Below are 10,750 nucleotides of genomic sequence, written 5' to 3' on the forward strand. Positions count from 1 at the left end.
AAACATATAGATATAATATGCTTTGATGAGATGGGCTAATGATCAGGTTTGCGAAAGGTAACTGATTTTCTTTCCATTATGATGACACATATCTACAACTAATATTCCTATAATTATCAATACACCTTCACGTCGTAATGTCACTATAGAGCTATATTTTTTCAATAAGAAACAAATGCAGTTACATAGCAGTAAAAATACAAGTAAATGATTGAAACTCTGTACGGAAAATAAATTTCAATAACCAATATCTCAGTCAAAGTAGTTTCACCGGGATATGTATATCTTCACCTTTAGTTATATATTCTTTCATCGTTATATTTTAAAAATTCCTGTAATTACTGTGTATCTTACTTTTTCTTTTGCTCGATTTGTTGGGTATTGCTGAGGAGATTCCGGTAATGATCTGATTTAAGAAAGCGACGATAGGTGTCCTTTTTCATCAGTAAGAAAACGTGTTCTTGAGCGGCGTCGAATGTGTATCGAGATGGGCTTTTCATAAGCTTGTAAGTAATATCTAATGTCATACTGTCCAAGTTAACTTCACAAGGAGCCCCAGGTGCCAAGTATTTTCTGAAGATAATAATTATTTACAGGTGAATATCATAAAAACACAATTTACTTACTTAACGTAACATTATAATGAGATAAACATATATTATATTATGGAATATTACTATGCCTCTTATTCATTACTCTTATCGAACTCATAAGAACGAGCAAACAGTGAACTGTTTAATTAATAGGTTTAATATTTCTTATAAAATGTATTCCAAAGCTTCAGAATTCCACATGCCCGATATTAATATTTATATTCATTTGCTCGAAGTTATCGTAGTCTCAAGACTCATGTTGTATTGTTTGCCGAAGTTCTGACTCATAAACAATCGGTATTCCAACCACTTCGTGTTTTCAAACACATAAATTGATGATAAAAATTCCAGAAGAAGGTAATCTTCGTCGTAATATTAAAGCCTTGACTATATGAAAAATAGGGCAAACCAAACAACACTGAACATAAGCTATGTAATTGGGAGATTTAGACTAATCTAACAAATATTATAACTTTGAGAACTAAACAAATAAACAATAATAAGCACTAACGACTTTAAAAATTGAGGATAACTAAGCAATAGTGAAGTTTTGAGTCTATGGAAATTGGGACAGACAGAATTTTGAAGACCGAAATCAGTCTTGATAGAATAAAAGTAATATAAAATTTTTAGCTTGAACAAATGATATCTGAAACTGGAACATATGATATCTGAAACTAGAACAAATGATATCTGAAACTAGAACATATGATATCTGAAACTAGAACATATGATATCTGAAACTAGAACAAATTATATCCGAAACTAGAACATATGATATCTGAAACTAGATCAAATGATATCTGAAACTAGAACATATGATATCTGAAACTAGAACATATGATATCTGAAACTAGAACATATGATATCTGAAACTAGAACAAATGATATCTGAAACTAGAACATATGATATCTGAAACTAGAACATATGATACATTACTCGTAAATTTTGTTGATTCTATTTGCAACAGCAGCTTGAGAACCACTCTTCAAACATTGGACTACCTTCCAAAAACACATGTTTTCATGGCTGTATTCTTTTCTTAGGTACTTTTCGAATTCCAGTTCACCCATGGGATCTGTCAACAGTTCTTCCAAGGAAATTCCCCAACGTCTGAGTCGCTTTTCAGTCAGCGTTTCAACACTACAAGAATCGGAACATTATGTTGCGTGATATTTAAGGCAAATCTCAATTTTTATAGTTACTTGTATTTCTATTCTCTACATCTACTAGATAAACGACAAAGAAAGTTAAAGTTTTTATACACCAATGCTGGCGTTATTATAGTATTTGTTTGTTAATCACTTTCTTATAAAAGACTGACAGATTTTCTTGATTTACTTTTAAACATTTGATATATATATATCTAAAGCTAATGACTTTATACATTCCAAAACGGAAATCCATAACGAAAAGGTTATCGGTTTGTGTGTTTGCTGTTAAGCACAAAGGTGCACAATGATCTGTTTGTCCTCTTCCCACCGCGGGTATCGAAATCCAATCTTGAGCGTTATAGGCTCTGGATCGCTGAAAGAAAGTATTAAAAAAGCAACTAAACCACATACCTCAAAACTAGAAGGCAGTCTTGGTGAGTTACCATGATTTTCACTAGTTAGCGCTCCGCATTCGCTTATTTTGTTGACGCATCTTCAATTATTTCTTTTAATTTACCAAATATACACTACTGTTAAGTTATTCTTACAAACTGGGGTACACGGCTTACTCAAAATCTGATTAACAGTACGCGTCATAAAAGGGTTGAGAACCACTGATCTTTGGTGTTGATGTCTTTCTTGTATATCTTGAATTACTCTCATTAGTATTAAAGCTTGAAGTCGAATACGTCTGAAGATTTTCAGAATTTGTTAAACAAATGAAAGCAGGGTTCTCGAGTGATAAAGATTATCCTTTATTACCTCCAAATGTTGTGCTTAAAGTGATGAAAATTAATGACTTCATTTCCAAAATACGTTTGACAGAAGCTATGTGAATTGCTGGTATAGTACAAGTAGGTTAACTTCGTTGTATAAAATCATTTGTGAAAATAAAAAGTTTAATGGCCAACTGCTCTTAAAAGAACAAATTTTCTTTTAGTGTACTTAAATGTTTTTGAAATCTAACTACCAGCTTTTTGGCAATGAAATAAAGAAATAAATGCTTGTTATTACTTTAATTGTTCAAACAGATTAACGAGGTCGCATGCCTCACTCATATCCCGTTCCCACTTTTAATACTCTGCTCTTTCTGATTTTAGCTCTATGCCTGAATGTTTGTTTGTTATTAAGCGCAAAGGTACAGAATGAGCTTTCTGTACCCTGTCCTCCGCGGACATAATCGAAACCCGATTTTTTAGAGTTATAAGCCCTCAGACTTGCCACTGAATCACCGGAGATCAATACATGAACAGTATAGTTACTTTTATCAGCATTGAACTTAATTATGACTCAGTTGTTTTAACTTTTTCTCCCAGTTAGGTACAGTTGAGAATATGCTATATTTTTTTCCAATGTCTTAAGTTTGAGTCCGAAGTATCTACTAAAATATTCACATTCGAAGTATATTGACTGAAAAGTATACCACTAGTGACGTGATGCCAAAACAATGTTGTTGTTTTTTTCATGTAATCAGAATCATAACAAACATGATAAAAGGAACCACAACGTGTATGGCCTAGAAATAAATAGACTCGTGGAAAATAATAGTTCCCGAGAATAATTAAATTAAAGATGAAGCTTACTTTTATTGTAAAGTAACTGACATTTAAATTTTTCTAAGGTCTTGCCACATGAATAAACAAGAATAGAAATAATTAAATTTCCGTTCAGTGTACAATCATATCTTGTTAGTCAATAACGCCTATAAATTGAAAGTATTCTTATGAATGACTCAGGGAAAATAATTAAATGCTGTTCCCTTTACTCTCCAAACAAATACGGTTAAGGACAAAGACTAAGCAGGGGCGTAGCCAGCACTACCGAGAGAAAGAGAGAGAGAGGGGGGGGGTCTTTAAAAAATATGGATTTCTTTTCTTCTAAGCAAAGAATTTAAGTGATTTCCATGAAATTCAAGTGTTTATTTAATATTTAAAAGATAGTGGACCTTTAATATTTCTTAGAATATTGGCGTGGTCTTTCAACCCGAGAGCCCCTTAGCCACGACCCTACTAAGAATTATTTTATTAAACGTGTTTTACTGCTGGTTATAGTTACGCTAATTTCCAGAGAGTGTTAAAGAGTATAAAGATAAGAAAATCATTTATGGAACTATTAAGTTGAAGTATCCAAACAAGTACGTTTTATCAAACGTGTTCTTACAAGTCACTATTTAGATCCCAAAATGTGATGTCATCAGATATCCAAGGATTTGTTGGCTGTACATCCGTGATAAATGGATCAAATTCGGCATATAACTCACATCGATGGATCAAACTGAAAACAATGAACACACAGTATTATGCTTATTCTAAAACTCTTGGATATTTTTTGAATAGTCTTAACTAATAAGTTACTACAATTAACGAAATATTCACTAATGGTTTCCTAATATATAAAAAGAAGCTCAAGAAAAGCGGATCTATCATTTAGGTTTTAAGGAAGTAATTAATTGCCTAGAAATATACAATAACACTCTGTAGAGTAAAAATCAAACCAAAAAAATATTTCTAAATAAATCTGTACACTAATAAAAAAATCATATTTAGTTCTAAGTCTGAATCAAACTTCAGTGACACGCTTTTCCTTTCAGTAAATGACGTGGAGAATTTAGCAAAGCCTGGTCATTCAACGTTGTGTTGTTCAAAATATACTATTTTGGAGTAATGATTCACCCAACGATTAGGATTTCAAGCTGTGGATCGAAGGGTCTGGAGTTAGAATCTCGAAGCTGCTGAACTATATCCGCACTGTCAGCTGTTTGTGTGTAATAAAAGTGACAGTTAATATTGTTATTAGGTTTAACGAGACCTTTTGGTGGTGGATGCTTCTGGCTTACAGTTGTCCCTAATTATGAAATGTTAGACAAGATAGAAGGTATATAGTCAACACCACTCCCCACCAACTCTTGAAGTACTCTTTAGGAACGAATAATGGGGTTGAATTTCACATTATAACGGACCCACGCGTGAAAGGTCCAGCATGTTCGATGAGGGGTTCGATCCCGCTACAGAATGCGAGATGAGCTTCTTAACCACTAGGTCATTCCAGGTTTCAGAGTCTACTCACGTGCTGATAGTTTACATTGTGATTGAGTGTCATCCAACCAATCAGAAAGTGCCACACCAGCAGCAGGTCTATAAAAATACATGATACTATGCCCAGTAGTTGTAGTAGTAGTAGTAGGAGGAGGAGATATCACTCATGTCTCCCAGGACTGAAATTTCACATGATAAGCGTGTAGAATTCAAAGTTTTTACTGGTCAAGGTTATTCCATGAAAATGTAGCAATAAGGCTATGTGCAAGGCCTTGAAAAGGGTACGTAAAATTGGCAATGTTAATGTTAGACGTGATCGAGTGATTCTAAAAGTGATTTTAAGTGTCCCAGGGTATGATATTTAGAATGATTGACGGTCGATTTCAGATTTTGCCAACAATCTTGCTGTATATATAGGTGTGAATGTTACCTAGAGTAAAATAAGCTACATATTACCATGAAGTCATCTCAATGAATATGTAGCTACTTGAAAATTGCTGCTGAGAAAAGGTAATCGAATTAAAATGTTCAAGTGAACATTGAACCATAAATAGTAGAATGAGCCTAGCTGGAGAGGTGTACTTTTATAGGTGAATCGATGTTCGAAATGATAGACAGTAATTAACGACGGTGGAGAGAGAAAACACTATCATAGTCAGTGTTCAACGTATACAATGAAGCGTGTAATTTTAGGGGTGCATCTCAAGCAACAGTGTCGATAATCTATACAGAATTGATAACACCCCTACCCTGTCTTCCGAAACATGCATTCAAATTCTGATCCGTCACACCATTACCTCAGAAAAACGACTGGTCGGATGGATGCTCATCTTCCATCAAGATAATGATACATGCATACAGCAGATGTGGTATAATGATATCTTGGCGATGAATAGGAGCTAGCGTAACACCCACAACCATGATCTGGACTTACTAAAAGTCCCGATATGAACATTCTTAAGGTTGCACGAGCTTATGGAAAAACCGAGGAGATCGAAAGGCCAAACAACTTTGATAAATTATGTGGCAGAATAAAAGATGTAATGTTTTGTGTAAAGCAAGTGGTAAACATGCAAAATACGAAATGAATTTCACACCTTATTCGTTTTCATTCTCGGGGACAATGTTTCATATCATTTTAATGAATTTACTATTACTTGTTCTTTATCACTCTTGTATGTGTATCGCTTGTGTTTCCATAATTACTTACATTACTGTAAATAGATAAACTGTTACGTATAGTTATTCATGCTCGTTTTGAAACAACCAGTTTGTTTGTTTTGAATTTCGCGCAAAGCTACACGAGGGCTATTTGCGCTAGCCGTCCCTAATTTAGCAGTGTAGGACTAGTGTAGTCATCACTACTCTTTACCAACGAATAGTGGGATTGACCGTCACATTATGACGCCCCCCACGGCTGAAAGGGTGGGCATGTTTTGAGTGACGGGGATTCGAACCCGCGACCCTCAGATTGCGAGTCGAGCGCCCTAACTACCTTGCGATGCCGGACCGTGAAACAACCAGAACAATACGCTTAGTTATATTATTGTACAAAATAGTGTTCTTCCTTGCTGATGATAGAAAAATATTTCCGTCTGAAAAATTGCTAGATTATTAAAAGATATGGACGAAGTTGAATGCTTTTTAATTTTTATAGCCAATTGGTTAATTCGGCCATATGAACAAAATGATAAGAAAGAAAATTGACCGGCAATTTACAATTATGCGAGTTTCTCTTTCCAAGTTTGTGAATTTTACAAAAATAATGTTCGATATTCACGTACGCGGATGCAGATTAATGTTCCAGTTTATGCATAATCAAAATATTGTTGATAAATGCGTTTTTTGGTAACTTATTATTTAAATGAAAGGCCAAAATAATTTTTTTATGTTGAACTGGAAATATACAAGACATTAGTGTAACCTCTAATGATTTAAGGCTTTAAAAAAAAACTGTATTTAACTGTAAATTGTTTACTTAACGCTCAAGGCTAAGTAAGTTTCGTAGATTCATTATTTACTTAATAAAACATAAGGTATGTATAGTATAAAACAACTTCAGCAACAAACGCAAAATAATACAAAATAAAACTAACCTCTCAACAACCTGATGGAGCTTCGTTCTGGGTCTACAAATGTATTTTTGGAGAAACGAAACCTGAAATATGAAGGAAAATGAAATAATCAAATATATATACATACAAGTATTTCACTTATTAAAATAACATATTTACAAAATTTTATAATATTTCAAATAATATGTTCAATATTTCATTGTTGACACAACATGATAACCTAACTGAACCAGTGCCAGAAATGCCCTATGCGATACAAAGTGGTAAATGCAACCAGTGCCAGAAATGTTCTATGCCATAAAACATGTAATCATTTGCTTTCAATGCTTAAATTGTGTTAGAATTTGAGCACATTCTGGCATTCTTGGCATAATGACAAGAAATAGATGGTCATAGTCAACAAGAAATAAAACGGATTAATTATACACACTTATATAGTTATGTGGTTATACAGATAAAAAGTACTGTACTCCGAAAAGCATACCATGTTTCATTCAAGTGTTATATATATTTTCCAGGGATATTTGAACATTTTCAAATATTCATCTAAGAATTTATATTACTTGTAAGATTTACCTGTTTCTTTAGATCTTGTTTGGCTTTGGCTTTTTCTGTATGTTTATTTGCTAATGGGCCTTTCTCAAAACAACTCAAGATTCCTGGCTGAAAAATAGAATTAGTTTGTGGAACATTTGTGGAATATATTTAATTTTCGATTTTATAATCTCTTTGTACTAGTAAAGAAAATAAAATGAACATTTAATACGAAAGAAACTATGATGAAATAAACAAAAAATCGTTTACAAAAATATTTATGCTAGCACAGACATACAAAATCATTCATATTGTGAAGTCTTTGTCTGGCGTGTAAGATTTAGCTTTTCATTTATTTGATAACATTTTTAATATCTCATGATCTGCATCATGGACATTTGTTGACACAACCATAAATAAGGACAATGACTCGTTTAATATTTTTCTTCTCAATATGGATCGTTCACAATTTTAACATTTCAGGTCACTCAGGACGCCCTCCCTCACTGACACACGCACGAACACAAAAAAGTGAGTATTAACATATTACACATATTCCAATTAACTGTTGTGTTAAGAAATATTTTTTCTTGTAAACTTAACTTCAATTAGTAATAATCGTTATTATTATGTATTTTTATTAGCCTAGTTAGGCTGAGAGTCCAACAGTGCCTGAAACTGTAGTTTACAGTTTCGCCTGAGAAGTCCGATATTACCTGAAACTGCAGTTCACAGCTATGACTGAGTAATGGGTATTTAATAAACGTTTAAGAAGGGTGACAGTTTATACAAATCACGCATACATAAATAATTCTTCATCTGTCCACGTTGTCCAATCAGATGTAAAAATAGTACAAAATCTAAGCTCTTATCAAATGACTAACCAGCAATGTGTGTAGTGTCTCAAAGTGTGCAGATTCAACTAACTAGTAATGTGTGCAGTTTCTCAAAGTGTGCAGATTCGACTAACTAGTAATGTGTGTAGTTTCTCAAAGTGTACAGATTCGACTAACTAGTAATGTGTGTAGTTTCTCTAAAGTGTGCAGATTCGACTAACTAGTAATGTGTGTAGTTTCTCAAAGTGTGCAGATTCGACTAACTAGTAATGTGTGTAGTTTCTCACAGTGTGCAGATTCGACTAACTATTAATGTGTGTAGTTTCTCACAGTGTGCAGATTCGACTAACAAGTAATGTGTGTAGTTTCTCAAAGTGTGCAGATTCAGTTTTGTTTAATAATTATTGCATGGTTCTTACATCTTCAAAACGGCCCCATAGTGGCACAGCGGTATGTCTGCGGACTTACTACGCAGAAACCGGGTTTCGATACCCGTGGTGAGCAGAGCACAGATAGCCCATTGTGTAGCTTTGTGCTTAATTCCAAACAATTTTGAAACACAGACTTGACACAAATAGTGGTTTGGAGGAGAATCTATAATATTCTAGTGCCTCTTTTTTTTCTTCTAAATCTTAGACAAAAATTTACTTTAAGAAACACATTTCTTTCCTCGGATTTCCTAATTCATTAAATTTGTTGTTGGTTCATATTAGTAATGGAAAGTCGCAAATTATTTATACAATGAAACGCCTTAAACGTTCAGAAGTAAATAAGTTAACCTTTTCACATCTAAGGGTAGATTGGATTTTAATTTAAATTTAATTGCATGTTATTGGTGTTTCAAATAATTTCTAAGCCTTAAATTTTCCGTTTACCTAAAGTACATAACTTTCTCTGATCAGAAGTTATTATTATCACATTGAGTAATTTTGGGAAATGATCTGTTTTCTATTTAACATACATAGAAAATGAGGGATTTCACGTATTTGGATTAAATATTATATTGATGGTAGTTTTGTTTACATTCCTGTGTGGCTTATGGGTTACTATGAGCTCTGGAACCAAAAAACCTAATGGATACACAAGTAACTTACTGCATAAATAGTTTTAAAAAAAATGTATTCATAAAGGCATAACTCTACGCTTGCAAGTTTGGAGTCCGTGAGCAGGTAACTAACTCATAAACACAAGATACCAATGGAATTCTTACCGGTGGTCTGTGGACACGCCAGTAGGCTTTCTCTTGACTATCTAGTATACTTTTTTCAGATTTTTTTCTTTCTTTCATGAGACTAAAGAAGAACGATTTACATGAATCAAGATAACATATAATTGCTATAACTTTGTGTAACACCAATTCATAAGCCACTTATTTATTGTAATACAGTATCTTTGCAATAACCAGGTTTATTCATATATCTTCTAACTTGTGTATATTACTATTAAGTTACACCACAGTTCATTTTTCTAATGTATTATAATAATAAAAAATGGGTACATTTTACCACCTGTAAGTATGATAAGAGAGGAAAAACGTGATTTTATAAAGTTAGATAACTTTTATAAATATGTGAGGTCAAACTCTTTTATTTCATTATTATATTTGTTAATTAACAAACTTGAGACTTCAGATATTTATATTATACTCACTGTTACCACAGGTATATTATATTGTGATGAAACATTAAAACCGATTACTATGACTTTCTTATTGGTGTTACTCAGTCATGTTCTCAATAAACGAAGTAAAGTTCATCATTAGAAATACCAAGTGATATAACTACAGGTTACTGTTCTACTGTACATCATTAGCATCTTTAGTGGTTTGTAATACTTCAAAATTCAACTATACACCGCAGTTAACATGCCAAAGTTTCTCTTTGTAGTTCTTAAGAATTCCCAGTTTCTTTTTTGTAGTCCTTAAGAATGTCCAGTTTCTCTTTGTAGTTCTTAATAATTCACATTTTCTATTTTGTAGTGCTTAACATTTCATAGCTTCCTTTCATAGTATACTTATCGTTTAATAATTTCTGTTTTGTAGTGCTTAACATTTTATAGTTTCTTTTCATAGTATACTTAACATTTCATAGTTTCTTTTCATAGTATACGTAACGTTTCATAATTTTTTTTTGGAGCACTTAACATTCCATAGCTTCTTTTCATAGTATACTTAACATTCCTTAGTTTCTTTTCATAATATACTTAACATTTCATAGTTTCTTTTCATAGTATGCTTAACTTTTTATAATTTCTTTTTGTAGTTCTTAACATTTCATAGTTTCTTTTCACAATACACTTAGCATTTCATAGTTTCTTTTCATAGTATACTTAACATTCCATAGTTTCTTTTCATAGTGTACTTAATATTTCATAGTATACTTAACATTTCATAGTGTACTTAACGTTTCATAATTTCTTTTTGTAGTTCTTAACATTCCATAGTTTCTTTTCACAATACACTTAGCATTTCATAGTTTCTTTTCATAGTATACTTAACATTCCATAGTTTCTTTTCATAGTGT

The 10,750-nt window shown here is 32.7% G+C and overlaps 1 protein-coding gene across 1 annotated transcript in view; it reads right to left on the reverse strand.

Moving 5' to 3' along the window:
- LOC106457635 (regulator of G-protein signaling 6-like) overlaps positions 1-10,750 on the reverse strand; it is a 34,271-nt gene that overhangs the window by 3,411 nt on the left and 20,110 nt on the right. Inside the window, exons 10-15 of the mRNA XM_013917069.2 lie at positions 9,439-9,520; positions 7,435-7,521; positions 6,880-6,941; positions 3,909-4,022; positions 1,534-1,737; positions 355-573 (exon numbers count right to left, since the gene is read on the reverse strand). Of these exons, the coding sequence (XP_013772523.1) occupies positions 355-573; positions 1,534-1,737; positions 3,909-4,022; positions 6,880-6,941; positions 7,435-7,521; positions 9,439-9,520 (768 nt within the window). The remainder of the gene's footprint in view (positions 1-354; positions 574-1,533; positions 1,738-3,908; positions 4,023-6,879; positions 6,942-7,434; positions 7,522-9,438; positions 9,521-10,750) is intronic.

The sequence above is a fragment of the Limulus polyphemus genome, unplaced genomic scaffold (genome assembly GCF_000517525.1).
Source record: "Limulus polyphemus unplaced genomic scaffold, Limulus_polyphemus-2.1.2 Scaffold354, whole genome shotgun sequence".
Lineage (NCBI taxonomy): Eukaryota > Metazoa > Arthropoda > Merostomata > Xiphosura > Limulidae > Limulus > Limulus polyphemus.